At 61.8% G+C, this 21220-nt stretch overlaps 1 protein-coding gene across 1 annotated transcript; it reads left to right on the top strand.

Annotated features, from left to right (window-relative positions):
- Positions 1-6343: 6343 nt before the first annotated feature.
- On the top strand, positions 6344-19064 carry LIN28A (lin-28 homolog A). Its single transcript, XM_074894325.1, has 4 exons — positions 6344-6727; positions 7579-7757; positions 17506-17690; positions 18851-19064. The coding sequence occupies exons 1-4, from the start codon at positions 6697-6699 to the stop codon at positions 19062-19064; spliced, it is 609 nt and encodes a 202-aa protein (XP_074750426.1). The 5' UTR covers positions 6344-6696.
- The last annotated feature ends 2156 nt before the right edge of the window (positions 19065-21220 follow it).

Here is a 21220-nt window from a genome sequence, read left to right as displayed (position 1 = left end):
AGTGCCCAAGGAGGGGGTGGCAGCATGCGGGGGGGGTGTAATGGGTGCCCAAGGAGGGGATGGGGGGTGCTGGGGGGAGGATTGGGTGCCCAAGGAGTGGATAGCAGGGTGCTGGGGTGGTGCTGGGTGCCCAAGGAGGGGATGGCAGGGTGCTGGGTGGGGGGTGCTGGGTGCTCAAGGAGGGGATGGCAGGGTGCTGGGGGGAGGATTGGGTGCCCAGGGGTGCTAGGGAGCAGCTTTGCAGGGCTTTGTGTGCATTACAAGCACCCAGGTGATGGTTAACAGCCCACCAGCAGGGCAGGAGGGAGGAGGAAGGGGGGTGCTGGGTGCTGGGGATGGAGAAGCTGAGACAGCGAGTGCTCGGGGACCGCAGCGAGATGTCACCACTTCCTCCCTGACAACACTTCAAAAAGGCAGCGGGCACCACCATCACCCTGGCCTGCACCCCGAGCTCACAGCACCCACCGCTGCTGCTCATCACCTGAGCATCTTCCTCTCCAAAATTTCACACCTTCCCTGCTGCCTGCGATGGCTCGAGATAAGCGTCTCCAGCAGCAGCAGCTCACCAGCACGCGGCTGGAGCTGAGACCCGCCACGCTCGTGCTATGTGTGACCTGCACAGCCCCCGCCTATTCCCCCCCCCGCCTTGACCCCCCGCCCCGCTCCAGCACCCAGGGATGTTGCTGGCATCCCGGCAGCAGCATCCAGCATCCATCTCTGGATCATCCGTGGAGCCGGGATTCCCGGCAGCGTGGGGTGCCCAGGGGTTGGGACAAGGGTCCCCAAACCGCCCCGTGCTCCCCCTCGGCCTGCGGTTGCTCTCGGTGTGGGGGTGGCCCTGGCAGCGGCGCTTTTCAGAAACACCCCCCAGCCCTTCCCAGCCCTTTCGCTCGAGTTGGGTTTTCCTGGAAGGGCCCGAAATCTTAAAATAACCCCGGGGTGTAGATAACAAACAGCTTTGGGTCCGGCCACGCAGCTGGCACCTGGTGGGGAGAGCAGGGGCTTGCTGAGGTGCACCGAGTGCATCAGGTCTCTGCAGCAGCTCGTGGGGATGCTCCAGGGAGAGGCTTCTGCTCATGTTCCCTGGGCTCTTGGGACACCTGCGGTGGCAGGGACAGAGCCACCCCAGCCCCTGGGCTCCCCTGGGTGACACTGTCCCTGTGAAGGTGGCCAGTGTGGGGCATGTCCCCGTGGGTGGTCTCAAAGCACCTGAAAGCTCCTGGGCATGAGGCCCATTTTACAGGTAGGAAAACTGAGGCACAACAGGAGCAGGCACATGAGAAGGGTCCATCTGGGCTGACCCAGACCCACGCCACCCCCCAGGCTGAATTTCAGGGGGGGTTGAGCCCCTGTGCAAGGCACCCATGGGCACACAGAGCTGTATCGCCTGCAGGCAGAGCTCCCCCGCCAGCTGAATGCTGGGTGCCCCCACCTTGTCCCCATGGGACAGGCACCTGGAGGGTGCTGCTCCAGCCACACCTGCAATGAGTTTCCAGGTCTCAGCACTGGGGAAGGGGCTGAGGGCAGGGCGGGCTCAGCCGCAGCTGCTGGTGCTTGGTGGTGATGGACTGTGGGTGTGTCCTCCCCAGGACTTTGGGGGGGGGGGGGGGCTCTCTAGCACCCTAAGAAAGAGGAGAGCCCCCTTTGCCAGACCACTGGTGAGAGGAGGAAGACGCAGGGCAGGCCGATGCTTTGGGAGGTGAGATTCAGCTGCGGGAGGAGAAGCTCTGCCCCTTCTCCCCAACCTCCCGCCCTGGCCCCACATGTCAGCCCCCACCCCGGCTCCCCCCTGAGCCTTTTTCTCTCCCGCTGCCCTCGTTTGCTGTCAGGGGGAGCAAGGCTTGAACTGGAGTGGGGGGATTTAGGGGGCGAAGGAAGGCTTGTGAGCCCTGGTCTGCTGGAGGCTGCTGCCTCGGAGGAATATCTCTTTCAGCTATTGATTTCCCTTTATCAGAGAGCAGGAATATGTATGGGGCTGAAATCCTGATCAATCCCCGTGCTGCGGCCGATCGATCAGCTGCCACCCGGGGGCTTTTATCGAAGGGAGCTGGGGATGCGAAGAGGAGCTGCCGAATTTGGGCATGACCCATCACTCCAGGCCAGGACTGTCTCTACCCATCTTTACCCCTCTCCTGCCTTATCCGAAGAGCAGTGAAGCCGTGGGGACGCCTGACACTGGGCAGCATCCCGGCACATCACCCCGCGTGTGAGCCCCTCGTCCTTCCCTCTTGATGCCCTGGGGAGTCCCATTTCTGATGGCAGCAGAGCAGCCACGCTCCATCCCCATCGTGGAGACCCCAGAGCCCCAAACTCAGAGGTTTGGGGCACCCACTGACACCCTAGAGCTGGAAAGCAGCCCCAGGGGGGCATTTTTGGGGTGTTGGGAAGAAGGTGCCTGGTTAGGGCATCCTTGGGAGCACGCCCGTGTCTCCGGTAGGTCAATGCACCCCCAGCCCCGTGTCCCCGGCGCTGGGACATACCGGGGCATCCCTCAACATCAGCTGGGCTCGTTCGAGGCACGGGGCAAACAGGGGGTGCGGGGGGCTGGCGAGGGGGAGGAGCAGCACCGTGGCCTCCGTTATTGATTGTTTCATAGCCAAAGGTCAGCAGCGAGCGTGCAAGGATGGGGAGGAGGGCGGTGGGTGACTCTGGGACACGAGGGGCTCGCTGGGTGATGTGGGGGACAAGGGCCAGCCTTGGGGAGCAGGGGGCACCAAGCCAATGTGGAGACCTCGACGTGGGTTCCCATTGCACAGGCACCCACTGGCCACGGATCCCCATCGTGCCTCAGTTTCCCCACCAGCAGATGGGTTGGCGAGGCTGCGCGGAGGTCGGCAGCACCCTGGGCTGTGTGTGGGGGGAAGGAGGCACCGGGGGCTGCAGGGGAGGGTCTGTGCCCACAGCAGGGGAGGGGGAGGTGGGCTCAGTGGGGGCTGGAGGAGGTTTGTGTGTGTCTGTGGGCAGCCAGGAGGGTCATGCTGGTGGGATGGGCAGGGAGAGGGCTCGGTTTTCCCTGGTTTTGGGCTGCTCTGTGCCTTCTCACTGGGGGGTGGTGGTGCTGGGGGATGGTGCTGGAGCCACAGCCCCACTAACATGGTTCCCCAGACCCTTCAGCTCCCCAGGCCCAACCCCGATGCGGTTTGCAGCACCATGAGGACACTGGTCTCCATCTCTGCCAAAGCTGTGACCCCCGTGCCCAGGCTTTGCACATCCCCCGGGCCTCATCCTGCCAGGCTCAGGACCTGGCCAGAGCCAGGCAGCCCCCAGGCAGCACCGTGCTGCCTGTGCGGGGGTCTGTGATGCCAGACCAGGGGCAGCACCGCCGACGCTGGGCTCTGGCAAAGCACTGCCTGCCCTCGCCCCGGCCGTGCCGCGAGGGGGAAGATTTACAGGCTGTCAGAGCCGGGGCCAGAGGTCAGCAGGGGTCAGAAAGTCCATTTCGGAGAGGTCACTGTCCACTTCTTTCAATCTAATGAAGCCATTATTTGTGAAAGCGGCCGCTTTGCTGGCTATTCCCTTGAAGCCGAGCAGGGCACAGCGACTGGCTCTGAAAGAACAGGAAGGAGTCCCCTTCCCTTTCGCATTTGCCATTCAACAGGCCCCAAAAACAAATACACCACACACAGAAATATGACGCGGGGCCGTCGCTGCTGCGGGGCTGTGTCACCGGAGCTGGCGGGGATGAGGTTGGGATGTAAAGGGACGCTGCCTGGAAGTGCCACGCTCAGGGATGCGGCTGCATCACTTGGGTGGGAAGTCACCGAGGATGAGCAGAAATCAGGGGATGCTGAGAAACCTGCTGCTGAGCTTAAATAGTTACAGGAAAGTGTCTCTGGGGGCTGCAGGTCCCTCCTGTCCATCAGGAAGGGGCGGGGGGGGGGGGGGGGGCGGAAACTGGTGCACAGTGATGGATTATTGTCTGAAGGATTCAGTTTGGAGAAACCAAGGGCTCACCACATCCTTCCCCCGCACCCCCACGCCTCTGCCCACCTCCCACCCCACTCAGGGTGTCCTGTCGGCCCCAGGACACTGTCCCCAAGCCGTGTGGCTGCTGGTACTGGGGTGTCCCCTCCACGGACAGAAGGGATGGAGCCGTTTCTCAGGGCTGCTCTGCAAACCCTGGCCCCAGCCCTGCCCAGTGCCAAGGGCTTGTTCAGGTGCCCTTTATCCCCCACGAGTGGGCTGAGGTCGCTCGAGGGTTTTTTTTGCAGAAGCACAGGAGTGAAACATGCAGGCAGCAGGCTGACCCCTCCCCAAATCCCAGGGGGAGGCGAGGCAGGAGACAGGCTGGGAGGAGGGATGAGCTGAGAGGAACGGAGCCACACGGAAGGGTCTCCTGCAAGTCTTGGGGGGGATTTTCCCCCCTTCTTTCCTCTCACCCCAATAATCCCACAAACAAGAGGAGAACGAGAATAATGCAACCCACAGGCCTGGCCCTCGCTGGCCAGGAGGGGGTACCAGACGCACCCCGGCTCCCGCTGCGGGACCGTCCCCACCCAGGACGGCTGTGGGTACCGGCAGGGAGAGGGGGAGCGTGAACGTGAGCAAGTGTGAACACGCACCGTGGTCTCCCCAGCCCCGTGTCACCTCCGCCAGCCCCGTCCCCGGGCAGGGAGCTCTGCAGCCTGCCAGAGCCTGGTCACGGGTGGGAGTGGGGATCTCGGTCTGTGCCCAGGAAGCACCCGGCTGGACTCTGCTCTCCTGCTGCCGCAGACGAGAGGCTGCTCCTTGGGTTTGGACTCAAGACTGACGTTAAGAGACCAGTGGAGTTTCCTCCCCCAGCCCTGTCAATCCCAGTTAAAACTGGTGTAAAGATGAGGTGACACCCTATGAGCGTCCTAGAATTATTAACGCTGCTGTGGGCAGGTCGTGGGCACCTCCTGCCCCACCCGTGCTCCGTGGGACCCTGGTTCACCCTCACTGAGCTCGCAGAGCCCTGACGGGGCATTAGGGGCAGCTGCCCTCCCCACGCTGCCTCGGAGGCAGCTCTACCCCAGCCCTCGGGGTGCGCACGCAGAGAAAAACCATCCTCCTCCTCTTCCTCCTCTTCCTCCTCTTCCTCCTCTTCCTCCTCTTCCTCCTCTTCCTCCTCTTCCTCCTCCGCTGCCGTCACTGCAGACCCGCGGGTGGGAGTCCGGCGGGGCTTGCTGGGCTCTGCGGGGAAGGGGCACCGACTGTGGGCAGCCTCGGTGGCGGGCGGGGGCTGTGCGGGGCAGGAGGAGGAGAAGGAGGAGGAGGAGGAGGAGGAGGAGGAGGAGGAGAAGGAGGAGAAGGAGGAGGAGGAGGAGGAGGAGGAGGGAGAGAGCCGTCCAGGACCCTGGACAGGGCCGGGGACGTTCAGCACCATGGTCAGCGCCGGCGCCTCGGCGGCCCCGAGGGGGGGGGGGGGGGCGGGGGCGCTTCCCCACGCGGGATTTTGGCGGTAGCCGGGGGGTGTGTGCGTGTGTGTGTGTGTGCGCGTGAGACACCCCCCCGGGTGACACCGCTGTCCCCGACGTGCCCAACCGCCGCTCAGTGCCCGCCCCGCTCCGCGCAACGATACCACGCGGGGCGAGTCCCGAGTGTTGGGGGGGGGGGGTCGGTGCAAACAGCACCCACCCCCCCCACCCCCCCACCCCCAGCTCTCCCTGCGGACGGGGGTGGGGGGGCACTGCCGGCTAGCTCGAATTGGGGGGCGGTGGCGTGGGGACCCCCCCACCCCACTCACACCCCCCAGCGCCCGGGAGGGGCGGCGGGCGGCGCTGTGCCCCCACGGGCCGGGGCGGCAGCGGGGCATTGTCCGCCCGCCGGAAATGGAGCCGCTGGTCACTCGCCCTTTGTCCCCGCCCGGCCCGGGGTGGAGGTGGGGGGGACAAGGAGGGGGGACGGGCCCCTTCCCCCGCCGCGCCTCCCCGCCGCCGGCACCGGCGGAACGCGGGGGGGGCACGTCCCGGGGGCTGCGTGTCCCCGGGGGCTGCGTGTCCCCGGGGGTTGCCCGCCCCACGCGCGGGACACGGGATGGGGCTGGGGGAGCGGGAAGATCCCGGTGTCCCGGCTCTCCCCGGTGTCGGTTCCCCGCCGTGTCCCGGGGAACGGGGCCGTGGCTCGCAGGTGGCTCCGCTCGTGGGGTTGGCCGCGGGGGGGGGGGGAGGGAAGCACGGAGAAACGCCGTGGAAACTCCCCCCCAGTCCTCGGGGGTCCCACCTCCTCCCCCGCCCCCACGGGGGTCGCTCCTTCCCCTGACAGGTGGCCTCGCCCCTAAGTGGGGGGGTCACTCACATTCTGCCCCCCCCCCCCCCTTTCCAAATCCCTCCCGGAATGTGTCGCTATTACCGGCGGGGGTGTTAATTAGGATCACGTGGGGGCGGGATGGCGGAGCGGGGCCCGGCGCCCCCCGGCCCCGCGGGTGGGTCCTTGGGGGGGGGGCGGGGGCGGCGGGGGCTGCTATTGTCTGCGAGAATTTGGGAGCCTTTGAAAAAACCCTCCCGCTCCCTCCCACCCCTATTGTTGGAGTGAAGATGGAGTCAAACCTCTCCCGGCTCCCTCCCGGCGGGGTCTAAGCTGGGGGTTTTTTTTGTTGGTTTTTTTTTTTTTTTTCCTTTTTCCTTTTTTTTTTTTTTCTTTTTTTGGCTGGGCTGATACCCTCAAAGCTGGCCGAGGAGGAGGAGGGAGGAGGCGGTAACAGCCACAACTCGGAATTTGCAAGCGAGTGTCGGGATGGGGTCTGTTTCCAACCAGCAGTTTGCAGGTTAAGTTATATTATTGTCGCCGCCCGCCTCGGCTCCGCGATTATTAATAACGGCGGCAGAGCCCGGCCGGGGGGGGCACAGGGACACCCCCCCCACCCCACCCCCCTCCTCACGACCCCGGCCCACCCAGACCCGCTGCACCCCAGCAGCGCGGCCGGGCCCGCCGTGGGCTCGCTCCCCCGCTGCAGCTCTGCAGGGCTCGGGGGGGGGATATTTTTTTTTTTTTTTCCACCCACCCCCCCCCTCCCCCCCAGCCCGAGGATGAGCCCAGAAGTTTGGGGCCGGTGGCGGCTGCTGGGGTTGTTTGGGAGCGGGGGGGGGCCCCGTGCCGCGGGGGGATGCTGACGGCAGGGGAGAGACTTTCTCCAGCGTGGCTTGCTGGGGGCGGGGGGATTTCGGGTTGGTATTTTGGGGGAGTTTTTCCCTTTTTTGTGTTTTCTTTTCTTTTTTAAAAATTTTTGGCTTTTTTTGTTTGGGTTTGGGTTTTTTCAGCTGGGTTTTTTTTTTTCGTTTTTTAACGTTTAAGAGGGGAGAACGGATTTAGGGCGCCCACCCCGCTCACCGCCTGGGTCGTGCCGGCAGGAGCTGCCTTCATTCCCCCCCGCTCCTGGCGTGATCCCCACGCACACGTGGAGGCAGAGCTGACCACTCTATTTGGGCTTTTTTTGGGTTGTGGGCGGTTTTTTTGTTGTTTTTGGGGGGGGAGTTTTCACCTTTTCCAGCCTGGGCAACCCGAGCAAGATTTGGGAGGCTCCTGCTGCCGGCTGGGTACGGGGTGGCTGAGCCAGGGAGGGGGGGACCCGCGGGTCCCCCAACCCCAGGCTCAGCGGCTCGGTGGGTCTCTCCCCAGGTGCGAAGCCGGGCGAGGAGCCGGCCGGAGACTCACCCAAGGCCGAAAACGAGCCCCAGCCGCTGCACGGCTCCGGCATCTGTAAGTGGTTCAACGTCCGCATGGGCTTCGGGTTCCTCTCCATGACCGCCAAGGGCGGCGCGACCCTGGACTCGCCCGTGGATGTCTTCGTGCACCAGGTACAAGGCTGAATCCTGCGTGGGGTCCTGGGGAAGGAAGGGGGAGCAGCCTCCTGGCACCAGGAGGATGCAAGGTACGATGGGGACCCCCTCTAGGCCGCCTCAGCGCGAGGTCATGGCTCCCCCCCATCCCAACCCCGCGCCCTGGTCGGGGTCCCCTGGGCTCGTTTCCCCGGAGCGAGGCGGGTGGCGAAGGGCAGGCACGGCCGCTCGCCCTGCCGCAACCTGGGGCTCCTCTCTGGGGACCGGCCCTGTAAGCTGATCCCCGAACGATTTCATTTTCCCATCATGGATCCCTGGGGAGCCCCTCGGGGCTGGATCCAGGGGAGCAGGTGCCCGCGGGGCTGAGCAGGACGTGCTGGAGCGGGAATGCTGCTCACCCCACGGAGGGACTCGGGGAAGAGCTGGTTTTCCCCCCGCACTGGGGTCCCGGGAGCCCTGAGCCAGGCAGGGATGCAGGATTGGGCTTTCCCCAGCTCTGGCTCATCCCCAGGGTGGGGGGATCTCAGCCCGGGCCCCTCGTTCCGGCTGTGGCTGGCACAAAGGCGTGCGGGGTCGCGGACGTGCCGCTATGGATTCTGTATGATAGTGACAGTCTCGTGTCCGGATTTGACCCACATGCACCTTGCTGAGTGGGGAAGCCCCACGCGTGTCGGTGATCCTGTGCTGAGGGAGGTTGTGGATTCGGGGATGCAGCTGCTTGAACCCCCCCCGACCCGGCTGGTGGGGGAGGATTTGCTGGGGGACCCCATTTAGGAGCTGGGGAAATGGATTTGGGGATCGTGCCCAAATCGGCGCCAGCGTTGGGAGGGAGATGTGGGGCTCAGCACCGGCTTGCGTGGAACGGGGGCCTGTGTGACGAGCGTGGCCCGTGTCCCCTCAACCCGGGAGAGTGGCTGCCGTCGGGGCTGGGGAGCAGAGCGAGCACGGGCGAAGGGGCACAGGTCTCTGGAACAAACACGAGTGGTTTTGTGGGTGCTTGGGAGCAGCCGCGCAGGATTCGGCCCGACGCAGCGTGATGGTGCTGGCTCTGGGGACCCTCTGGCCCAGGGGCTCCCGGGGGTCTCTCACCCCCTGCCCATGAGGCAGTGGCTGCTCCAGGCAGGGCTACGGCGAGTTGGCAAGGGAATGACGAGCAGGGGAGAAGCAAATCCTTTCCTGTTGGGTGCAGCGTGGTGGAAGCGCCTTGGTAGGAGCTACCGTCCCAAAATCAGCTGGGTTTGGGGACGAGGGCTCCAAATCAGCCCGGGAAAACCGAGATCCTGGTGCTCTCAAGAGAGCAAATGGGTCTTTACATCTCAATGTAGCACAGCAGGACCCAGGGCCCGTGGGGGGAAGCCTCCCGCCCTCCCTCTCTTCTCCTGGGGGTTTATTGCCCCCAGACAGTCTGGTTTCCTGATTGCTCTTGCCCACATTCCTGCAGGAAAAGAGATTTAGCTGGGGTGTCTCTGCCAGGAGCATCCCGCCGCACAGGGAGAGGTGCAGCCTCCTGGTGTTCCCCATTTTCCGAGGCCAGGGGAAGCCGTGAGGTCCCATGTGTAGGGTTTGCTGCGTTCAGTAAATACGGTGCACGCTGGGTAAAATCGGGTTATTTTGGGTAGCAGAGGGGCAGCGGGTGTGTGTGGGGGGTCCCCTGCTGCAGCGAAGAGCAGGGTGCTCCCAGCGTGGGGCTTGGCACCACCAGAAGCGGGGTGGCTTTGGGCTGATGTCGAGTCTTTCCCCCCCAGGTCGGGCTTTGCCTCCTGCCCTGCTCACTGGTGGCACAAAGTCGCTGCTCTCCCACCGCAGAGCACCCCAGCCCCGGCCCAGCCCCGGCCCCTCCTCACAGAGGGTTCAAACTCACTCTCCCACCCCAGCCTTGCTGCTTTTGGGTGGCTGGTGGGGAAACGGGCCCTTCTGCTGATGTTCTCCCCATCCCAGCATCCAGGCGCTTCCCGAGAGCCGGTGCTGGTTCCGCTCCCCGGGGAGGGAGTCAGGCCTGGGAGGGCAAAAGCCAGCACAGGCCAGAGGGGGACACAACACCCAGCGCTCAGGGTGCCGGGCTCAGGTCGCTGTGCCCAGCACCCATCACTCATACCACCATTGGGGTTTAACACCCCAGAGCCCCCCATAACCCGCTCCTTCCCCTCTTCATTTACATATGTGAATGATGACCCACAGGAAGTAATTGTGGGAGAAAGAAGGGAATTGGCCTCTTTAGATCTATTAAATCACTTTATTACAGGAACCAGGTCTGAATGGCCCTTCTCTGCAGGGAGCGCGTCTCCATCTCGCTCTCCCTTTATCTGATCACAAAGAGATTAAAATCTCGGCAGGACAGGAGACTAACAGGGCTCCTCAGGGCTGCCTTTCCCTCGCATTGTGAGCTAAAAATGAGGCATTTGGGTTCAAATGCCTCCCCTGGACACTGGAGATGGATTCATTTGGGGGCTGTGAGGAGTCAGGGGGGATGAAGCACAGAAGAGGAGAGCAGGTTGTCCTGGGGAGGCAACGTGAAAGGGGTGGGGGTCTCGAGGTGGCAGAAATCAGGCTGGTGCTCCTGAAGACCCCAAAGCTGTGGTGGTCCCCTGGGGATGTGGCTCCCAGGCTTGCACCGCGGCTCTGGGCATCACTTACAGGAGTGTGGGGCTGTGGAGAAGGCAACCTGGGAAAAGGAGAGGACAAAATCTGGGCAGCCTGTGGCCCCGAGGCTCAGGACTGCTGGTTGGAGCAGGAGAAGCGGGCGCAGCTCCTGAGGTTCTCAGCCCATCCCCAAACCTGGCCCTGCTGCCCTGGGGGAGAGTGGAGGGGAAGGGGCTGCCCGGCCCCTGGAACTGCTGCTCTGCACAGCTCAGCTCTGTGTCTCCAAGCCTTTCTCCAAACCAACAGGTCTAAATTCTTGATAAAAGCAATGTTAGTTGGGGTTTTTTTTTGGTTTCTTCTCGTGATTTTGGCAAGGAGAGCTGCTGGGCACCGCTGGGACCCCACCGCTGCTGTGGCATCTTGGTGACATGGTCCCGCGTGTCCTTGCGTAAGGCTGTGCCTGTAGTTAGACCCGCTGGGACTGGGATGTGGCACTCCTATCCTGCCTGAGAGCCCAGGGCAGCCTGGGGCCACCCGGGCACATGCCAGCACAGGGGGAGGCTTTGGTCCCCCCACGGTCCCCTGGGTGCTGCTGTCCCCAGGAGCCTCGTGGGGGTGGGGGTCAGTGCAGGCTCCATCCCCACTCAGCCGGGCAGGGGATGGGTTGGAGGAGGATGACGGCTGCCGTTCAGCCGTGGATTTTGGCTGAGCTGTCTCCCACCTGCGCTCATGCCGTCCCCCTGCGCTTGGCTGGGGACGGGGACAGCCAAGACACGAACATGACGTGAGTTCTTAAAAAAAAAAAAAAAAAAAAAAAAAAAAGAGCACGTGTTTGGAGGCAACTCCATCCCTGACCGCGCAGAAGAGCAAAAAACAGGGGCACAAGGAAGGATTTCTTCATTGGGGAGTAGGGTCCAGCCTTCCTGCTGCCTTTCCCCTGGGCTGGGGTGCAGGGCAGGATCCGACCGGGGGGATTTCATCTGCGCGGCGCTGGGGTGGCAGCGAGGGGAAGGGGGAACCCACTCAGAGCAGTGGTTTGAGTGACTCGGACCCGTGATGCTCATAGAGGCACGGGACACATTTAATATCTCACTTTTTCTGCTTTTTCATGGGCATCGCTCCTGCGTTTGCTCCCCGGGACCAGGGTCACCCCGCAGCGCACCCCGGGGTGGCTGCAGGACCCGGGAGCACCAGGGTTACGGGTGTCTTTGGGGAAGGGATCCCCTGGGGTAGAAACGCGGGTCGGCATCTCTGCTTTTGAGGGGAGAGGGGTAGGAGCAATTTCTTTGGGGTTTTTTTTGCTTTGTTTTGTTTTTTAATAACCGCTGGAATAAAATTGTATCGCGCCGCTTGTGCGCCACGTCCTGATGGCAAATAGTGAAAGAGAGCGGCTTTATTCCACCCCTGAAACTCCCTCAAGACGAACACAAAAAAAGCCTCCTGTCTCTGTCTAAAGATTAACTGATGGCTGCAGGCACATCCCTTCCCCCAGCTCCCCCCTCTCAGCCCCAGGGCGAGGGGCAGGGAGAGAAAACACCCTTAAATGGTCTCCCAGATAAAACGGCCCAAATGAATGGGATTGCTCCCGTTAAAGCCGGGGAGGGAGGGCTGGGATGGAGCCGCTGGCTTGGCGAGTCCCTGTCTCTGCCACCCCCAGCTCCGGCGTTTCCTTTTCCCTATTTCCTTGCTCCTAAGAATAAGCGGGATGAAGCCGATATCGCTGACGGAAGGTGCGCTGCCGCTCCTGGCCGTGCCCCTGCTTTAATGTGAGAGTATGAAATTAATATGCGACTGCTGGTCCCAATTAGCTGCCCCCTGGGAAGCACGGGAGGGTTTGGGACCCTCAGAGTGGGGAAAAATACAATGGAAGGAGCTGAAAGTGTGGATTTAGGGCAGGTAGCTGATGGATTAAACTCTGGTGGATGCTTTTTTTTTTTTTTTTCCCCCAGAATTAGTAGTGTTTAATTTTGCCGGTTGATGGTGGAAAACTAAGCGCAAGCGTAGTTAGTTTGGCAGGAAAGTGGCTTTAGTTTGGTTTTAGTTGAATGGGGAAAAAAATCCTTGGGGTTATTGCTACGGATGACAGTAGGGAGATACTGGAAAGCCCTGCTCATGTTTTGTTAAATCCCCCGTGCTCTCGCCGATGGGCTCCCGCAGGCATCACTCTCTTTATCTCTGCACCAAGCCCCCGGAGCCGAGCGAGGACCCACCGGCCACTCTCAGGGGGGCTGCGCCGCACGGAGGGACCACGGGCAACTCCTGCTTCGAGCCGTAGGCCCACGAGCCCAAAAATAGCAGCAGCGCAGTCGCCGGTGCTCAAACTGCCGGCACGGGGAAAAGATTTGCTGTGTGGTTTGGGGAGAGGGAAGAGCTTTGCTTGGGGACGCATCCAGACATGGGCTGGGAAGGCAAAGGGACGTTTCCCTGCTGGCCTTGTGGCTAGCAGTGGGGAGCTGAGCTGGCCCTGCTGCGGCGGGGGGGTTTGGGGCATCGCTTGACGCAGCTGAAATCTGTTTTGGGGGTTGTTTTCTGTTGGGCAACGCCCAACTGAGGGGAGACCTGCTCTGCTGGGAACGGCTCGGAGCTGCGCTGAGGCTGCCGCATCCCAGCAGGATTGCGATGGCATTGCCCGGTGGCAATCGGAGCCGTGCCCTGAAAAACTGGGCGAGCGTTAGCCCCGGCACAGCGGCTTATTGCCAGCGCAGGAGCTGAGGAAGGGGCTGCTCTGCACCGGCTGGGCCAAACCTGAGTCCCGCGGGGCTGGGGGGGGTGGAGGGCTGGGGCTGCTCCCCCGGGATGTGCTTCTGCCCTGGGATGGACCCTCGGGGGTCGTGGTGGGGTGAAGCTGGCCGGGACGTGGGGGGCTCTGTGGGGGGCTCTGCGCCCCGAGCAGGCTGGCTGATGCGTTGAAGTTGGCAGCACAGGGCGGGCTTGAGCAAAACAAGAGATTTTTGGGGACGGGGACGCTGTGGCTCTGGGGGTGCAGAGGCCAGTGGGGCAGCGTGGTGGTTGGGGTGCCCTGGGTGCAGCAGTGGGTGCACCCCGGACAGGGAACCCCCAGCCTGCAGGCAAAGGTGGGGTGCAGTGATGGGGGCACAGACCTGCTGGGGGGTCCGTCTGTCTGAGTCCCTCTGGGCCACTTCCCCTCCGCGGAGTGGGGGAAACTGAGGCACGGGGCCTGGCTGCAGTGGGCTCGGGCTGCCCCAAACGCTCTGGGCACGGCACGGCCATACCCCTGGCACAGCTCAGCACCTTCCTGCAGCTGCAGCGTCCCAACCCCGCTCGTTTTCCGAAGGATTTCAGTTTAACTGGCCGCAACACTCCCGCGCTGCTGGGAGCGAGGTGCAGCGGCCGCTCCGCCCCAGGCCCCTCCGGACACAAAGATGGTTTGATTGAGTGACCGGGGCTGGCTGGGAATAAACGTCCCCTTGTGTCACGCTGGGGAGGCCGCAGGGACAATGGTGACCCCGGGGTTGGCTGAGCCCCTCCGGAGCCTGGCAGGGTGGGGGAGAAGCAGAGCCTGGAGGTTTGGGGAGCAGTGGCTGGATTTGGGGTGCTCTACGGTGTCACCTCTCCGGGAGGGGAAGAAGGTCTAATGCTGGGATCTGTGCTGAGACATGTGCTGGGAGGGAGGAAGAGGAGGGATGAAGGCACCCATGTGCAGGTGGAGAAGGGGAAGGAGTGAGGGTGGGGGACACCCAGTGCCGTGGGGGCGGTGGGCAGCGCTCAGCCGCTCATGTGCTGCGTCTTTGTCTGCCGTAAATAACCACGGAGCTGCCGGGGTGCGGGGTGGGTGGGAAAGCGGAGAGGTGTCCGCTGTGATGCCTGGCGAGGGGGTGCCTGGAGGGTCACAGAGAGCTGGGTGAAGCTGTGCCAGCTCTGCTTCTGTTACTTGGCCCACTGATTAACTCTGGACCCTAATGATGACAAGTGAAATCCTTGTGCTAGGATGTGCTTTAAAACAGTTTTACGACGAGGCTAGTGATGCTTTGTGATTCCAAGCCCAGAGAGAGCCCAGGGTCACCCTACACCCCCCCATACCAAAACCACCCCCCCAAAGCTGACCCCTCAGCTCTGCTATGGCACCCAGACCCCAAACCCCAGCACCCAACAGGCAAGACCCAGCTCTCCCACAGCGGGCGAACTGGGCTCAGGGCTGATGTGCAGAGGGGCTGCAGGGGGTCAGAGGGGCCGCGGCCATGCCGGCCACCCTTCCTCCCCCCACCGTGGCCTGGAACTCCTGGAATTTGGGCAGCGGGAGCGCGGCCGCCGCCGGCCCTTTGTTCTCGCTGGCCGGTGGCTCCCGGCCCTGGCCCTCCCCTGCGCTCCCCCTCATCCCCAGCATCCCCGGCTCGCTCCAATCCCCCCCTTCCTCTCTTTATTTTTTGGGGGGGGTGTGTGTGTGTGTGTGTGTGTGTGGAGGCCTGGGAAGGCTCCGGCTTTGTGTGTGGTGTGGGACAGGGGCTCTGGGCCCCTTCCTTTCAGATGCAGGAGGTATGCAGCTAATTCAATGGGCTGCAGTTTGATTACCTATCTGATAACAGAGGAATGCCAGCAATGTGTGTGTTTTGGGAAGGGGGCAGGGGGGATGCGCAGGGACCACCAGCCACTCTGCAGCTCACATCAAAAGGCTGCAGCGGGGGGAGAGCTGGGGCGCCCCGGCCGCTGCCCCCCCCCTCCTTCCCCGGGGAGAGGGCGTTTCCTTTGGCCTTTTGGCGGAGGGGGCCGGGGGGCCGGGGAGGTGGTTGTCATCCTCACCCGCTCCTGGAAAATAAATCGCTTCCCCCCGTCATGTTGCGGCAGCTTCTGCCTCAACCCTCCTCTTCCTCGAAATGGGGGTAACGGATGGCTCACGGGGGGAAGGAGCTGGACACCCAGCACTGGGGGTGTAGCAGTTTGGCTGCCCACAGGTGATGACACCCAAGGTGTGGGCTGAGCTGGGGGGGGCTCAGCCTGTACGATGGGGTCCCCCCTGCCATGGCTCGGCTTTGTCCCAAAGCTTGGGGCCGAGCGCCTGGGAGTTTTCATCTCCGCAGTGTAAACACAGCTGGGCCAGCCGGTGCTGCAAACACCCCCGATAAGGATCTCTGGCTCTCAGCCCCCCCGCCTCTGGAGCTGCCTCCTGTGCCACGGAGTGATGCTCGCCATGGAGCGATGCTCAGCTCCTCCTCACTCCCAAAACGCAGCCCCAAAACGGGGGCAAATTCACCATCCGTGGCAGCCCCTGTCACCCAAAGTGCCTCACGCAGGGCAGCGGGGCAGCACGCTGGGGACGGGGCAGCACGCTGGGGACGGTGGCTGACCCCGAGGTGCCAAGGCTGAGCCAGGTACCTCCTGTGTTGTGCTGGCAGCTGCTTTGGACACAGAGCTCCTGCCTGGGTGGTGCTCAGCATCCTCCTGGTGACGCTCAGCGCCGGGGGAAAGCTGAGCTGACAGGGGGGAGTGGTGTCTGGCCATTGTGCTGAGCATGGCAGAGTGTTTGATCCTGCCCAGATCAGCCCCGGATGGGCAGAGGATGCTGTGAGACCTTGGCACGTCCTTGTTGTCACTGGGAACCTCATAGCTCATGGTTTGGCACTTCTTTTTGGGAGCAGGAGCAGGTCAGAGAGCAAAGGTTTGTGACAATCCCATCCAGCCCACCCTGGACCCCATCCCATCAGGCAAGGGTGGATGTGGGTGACTTGGCCCAGCCCACGGGGTCTGTCCCACCCAGATCTGAGCCCCCAGACACAGAAGCGAGGGGAAAAGCAGCAGAAAAAGGGGCCTCAATTGTTGTTCCTCAAGCTCTGCCGCGTTCCCACCTCCCTCGTGTGCCCCCAGACACGTGCACGTTCTGCAAGACCCCACTGAAAAAAGTTCACTCCTAAAACCCAACAACTCCATTTCCTCCTTCTTTGCTTTTATGTGAGGTGCTTCCATGGGGGTCCTGGTGAGATTTAGGGTGGAAAAGGAGAAGCGGCCATGCCTGCCCGTCCCCGGGCAGTGTGCGTGGGGAAGCTCGGTGCGGAAAGAATGGGCGGCCGCGGCCCACGTGACGGGAACTCGCCAGGCCATGAATGGGGGAGATGCTCATTCATAAATGCAGGGTCCTGCAGCAACCGTGCTGGCTCTGCCGGGAATCCCCAGCCCCGCTGGAGCTGCTCCTCCCTCTGCCAGCAAATCCCCATTAACTCTTTGCTGGCGCTTGTTTGGGCTCTGCTAACGAAGTTGAGCGAAAGCCCTGCTCGAATCGCTGCCCGGGATGCAGCGGTCCTCTGGCAGCGATGCTCGTGGCAGCACGTGCTGGCACAAGAGACATCGACTGCATCGCCCAGCTCGGCTCCTTATGAATTTGTTCTGCTAAAATGGAGAGAGCTCATGAAAGTAGAGCGGATTTTTCTATCATCTCATGACCCCCCTCCCCAGCCTGGGTCTTTCTGAGCTCCTGAGTTTGATTGCACGGTGATGACCGATGTGGCGATCCTGGGTGGGACAGGAGGTGCTCTCAGCAGTGACAATTCAGGGCCAAATGGCTGCCTAATTAATTATTGGAGGCAATTAAAAGGTTTGAAGCAAGGTCAGCTGCAGTGAGGGGGATCCCTGGGACCTCGGGCTGGCAGTGTCAGCTCCCAGCCTCCTGGACTTGACGGGGTGTGCAGGGAGCTCAGCCCAGGTCCCACGGGTTCTGCTGGTCCGCGGGGAAGCGAGCGGGATTACACGTGCCTGTGCAAAGCCTCAAGATCCTTTTGTCTCTTCAAAATGACATTTTTGGATCTCCCCATGAGCATCCCCAGCCCTGGGTGTTGTGAGGTGCAGGAGCAGCTCTTGCTCCCCAGCCCAGGGTGACAGTGGGAGAAAGGGGCTGTTTTGCAGTGCTGAGAGTCAGCATTTTGCAGCAAATACTGTTGAAATTCGGGTCAGAGCTGGCTCTGCCAAACCTTGCTTGCCAAACCAGTGAGCCCCACCTGGCTGGGTACCTCAGCTCACTGAAGGCTCTGAGTTATCAAACGGGGCTCCAGAGATTTTAGGGAGATGATGGTGCCTGGTCGAGCTTGGTCCCTGATGTCTGTCACCTCACAAGGGGCAGGCATGGGGTGATGGGCAACTCTCGTGCCACGGGAGGTGTTTGCTGGGCTGGGGCTTGTCATGTGCCCAGCGGACCCCCCAGCTCCCTGCTGATCCCCGTCCTTTCCCTGTGCCCCCCAAGAGTAAGCTCCACATGGAGGGATTCCGCAGCCTGAAGGAGGGCGAAGCTGTTGAGTTCACCTTCAAGAAGTCATCCAAAGGTTTGGAGTCCATCCGGGTGACCGGCCCAGGGGGCGTCTTCTGCATCGGCAGCGAGAGGAGACCCAAAGGCAAGAGCCTTCAGAAACGCAGATCGAAAGGAGACCGGTAAGGGGTGGCCAGGGCCTGATTCAGGGCAGGGGCTGAGCTCTGCGGGCACCAGGAGCTGTCCGGGACCCTGCCCACGGCATGGGGATGGGCTCAGATCCAGCGGGGTGGGCAGCGACCCTTCCTCTGGGAAAGCGGCTTCCTTCGGCGGTTAATGAGTGGCAGATGCAGCTTGGTGGGGAAAGGGCAGCAAACCAGCAGCGAAAGGGCAGAGGTCAGGGACACCCCGGGCGGCCGCTCCCCTCATCTCGGGGAGCTGTGCTGGGCAGGGGTAATTTTCTCGAAGAGAAACCCTTCCTTGTGGGAAGGAAATGGCCGGACGTCCTGGCAGCGTCTCCCACGGTGAGGCTGGGAGCCCCGGGGCAAGTTTCTGCCCTTCGTCCCCCCTCTCCTCTCCTGTCCTCTCCGTCCCAACTGTCCGGGGATGAGGCATCCCAGCTTTCCCTGTGGATGCTGCCCACCCCACAACGGTTGTGTGTTCTCACAAGCGGGTTTTAAAATTAATTTGGAAAAAAACTGGGAAAGAAAAGGAAAGAGCAAAGGGTTGTGGCTGTCCTAGACAGATGCAGGATTTGAAATGGACACAAGGCAGCTGCCTCCGCCCACATCACTCTGGGGTGAAGGTGGCACTGTGGGACGAGCACTGCAAGGGTACAGCTGTGAGAGAAGCCACCTTTGGGGTTGTCCCCACACCGATGGCCACCGTCCCTGCAACAGTTCCCCAGGCTGGGGCTGTCAGTCGTCCGATTGCCTGTTCCTGCTCTACCCCAGGCTTTTGGTCCATAGCAGACCCTGGGTGCAGGGTCTGTAGACACAGAAGCCAGAACCATGATGGAGCCAGAGGGGTGGAAGCCCCCCAACATCCCCGATTTTTGTCCCCAAGTGCTGGGTTTCGGTGCAGGGGTTTGCTGCCATCTCCTGGGTACCAGCAGCACCACTGAGCCAGGTCCAAACTGGCCGAGCTGGAGCTGGGGCTCCACAGGGACCAAACCCAGGGCCACCATCCACCCCCAAGGAGCCAACCCCACATCCCCGCAGCATCTGGGGCATTTTAAGCCCAGCTCTGGCTGTGTAGCGAGACAGGTCCCAGACACAGCCACGGCAGCATCCCACCTCATTTTATTTCTCCTCCTCGAATCTCTCTCCTCCCCCCCCCGCAGATGCTACAACTGCGGCGGGCTGGACCACCATGCCAAAGAGTGCAAGCTCCCGCCGCAGCCCAAGAAATGCCACTTCTGCCAGAGCATCAGCCACATGGTCGCCAACTGCCCCGCGAAAGCACAGCAGTCCCCCAGCTCCCAGGGAAAACCTGCCTACTTCCGAGACGAGGAGGATATGCACAGCTCGGCCCTCCTCCCCGAAACCCGGGAATGATGGTGGGTGACGGGGAGGGGGGGCTTCCACCGGGATGAAAAGGCTTTGGCAAGGCAACGGGCAGCCGTGGGGGCTCGGAGGAGGGAGGGCAGGGTGAAGGACTGGGGAGGGAAGACAGCGGTGCTAATGGTGGGGACCCGGTGTCCCTGCACAGACCTTTTCCCCCTGTTCCCAGCCTGGGAAAAGCTCTTCTTTAATAGGGATGGCTCGTTCCAAAAATAGGGGAAGGCAGCACCTAATGCACCTCTTCCAGCTAAAAAAACCTCAAACCATATTTGATTCATCTTTATTCTTTTCCTAAAAAAAGCCAGGCAGTAGTATCTCTGGGAGGAGGAGCAGAGCAGCAAAACCTCAGGGAGGAGCTCATGGCTCCTTGTTCTCCTCAGCTTCAAACAGGCTCCAGCACAGCTTGGATGAGCTGTGGGGCACCCGCTCCTACGCCTGTCCCGTCCCTCTCTGCCCCAGGGAGCGAGGCCGAGGGGGGAAGGCTGGCTGCAGAGCGCCGGGGAGATGCCCGTGGGCTGGCCCCATGGGTCCCTCTGCTCCCTGTGGCTTTACACGTGCTGGTTGGTGCGAGGATTTGCAGTTTTTCTGTGGTTGTCCCATTGCTGAAACCAGCAGAGCCCAGATTTGCGCTCAGTTTGGAAGGAAATGGGGCATCTCTTGGGGCTGGGCTAACTCTTGCCACCTGCTTATGGGCTAGGGGGAGATCAGGTCAAAAGAAACACTTTTTTTTTTCCCCCTAAGCCATCCCAAGTGCCAGCCCAGAGAGCACAAGGTGTTTTATTCAGTCAGCTCTTCCCCTCTAAGGCTTCTCTCTGTGTCCGAAACGCGGAGCTGGGGAGCGGGAGGGCTTCATGGAGCAGAAATGCTCTTTGTTAAGCCTTGGGCACCAGACACGGGGCAGAGCCGGCTCCCGGGGATGTTGCTGGCAGCGTTTCCCTCGGAGTCCATGTACACAACTCACCCGGCGCTCACGCAGATCCAGCCGTGGCTTGATCCAGACACCAAACTGCCTGGGTCTCCCCACGGGCTCTGGATCAAACCCACGCAGGACAAAAACGTACCTCTGCTCCTCCTGCCCATCCCACGCTCCAGAAACTGATGGCTCCTGGGCTGAGCTTCCCCAGGGGCAGAGGAAAAGGGTTCCCCAGGTCGTTAGTGGCTGCTGTCCTCCCTCCCCACCAGCCCCCCCAAGTCTTGCCTTTATTTATTGGCCCCGGTGGACAGCCCTTCTCCCGGGGCAGCCCCCCCGGCCGTGCCGAAGCCAACGCCAAGTGAAACCTGCACTAGGACGTGCGTGAATGACGTATCTTTGGGTTTGTTTGTCGTCTTTGGTTTTTTGTTTTTGTTTTTTTTTAATATAAATATTCTCTTTTTGTATTTTTGTATATTTTAATCTTTAAGAGAAGAAAAAAAAAGAGAGAGAAAGGACATAATTCCTGCAACTTATTCTCAGGTATTCGAGCAATCTCAGGGATAAAATGCCTCTGGAGCCCAGTGCTGGACAGAGAGGAGGGTTTTTTCTAACAGCACAAAGACGTGATGAAGTTTGTATTGGAAGTGTAGATCTACCTCACTGGATGTTCGCTAGGTGGACTGACGTGTTGTCGAGCTTTTCAGTTGTGTTTTTTGGTATGTTTGGAATTTGTTTTCTTTGTAACTGTATTTTAATAGAGCCTCTTTCCCTTCCCCATGGACTGAGGAGGAATTTGGGTCCGTGTGTGGGGACGGAGAAGCCAGGCAGTGCCACGGGGCAGGGAACAGCTGCTAGAGCCCGTGTTGGCTCCCCAACTCCAGATTTTCTCCCAGCCTGGTGGCTTTTGAGGACTGTCCTCCATTTCTCTCTCCTGTTTACGCTTACACGTCCCCTCCTCACCATCCCGACAGGAATGCTCCAGTCCGCCCCGTGCCCCAGTCCTCCCATTGCCTGTGGGCTGGGATGTCGCACAGGCTCCCAGCAGGCTGGTGCCGTGTGGCTGGGGGTCAGAAAGCCAGGATGGGGGTCCCAGCCCGTTCAGGGGGGACGTGGCAAGAGCTGAAAGCAACCAGGGAGACCAAGGGTTATCCTCAATCCCCTGCCCTAACTCGCCCTCAAGCAAAGGGCTGGCTGCCTGCCCGTGACCTCCTGGGATGAGGGACCTGGTGCCAAGGTG

The sequence above is a fragment of the Strix uralensis genome, chromosome 25, assembly GCF_047716275.1.
Source record: "Strix uralensis isolate ZFMK-TIS-50842 chromosome 25, bStrUra1, whole genome shotgun sequence".
Taxonomy (NCBI): Eukaryota; Metazoa; Chordata; class Aves; order Strigiformes; family Strigidae; genus Strix; species Strix uralensis.
The sequence above is the reverse complement of the archived record's forward strand: the minus strand, read 5'-3'. Positions and strand labels throughout refer to the sequence as shown.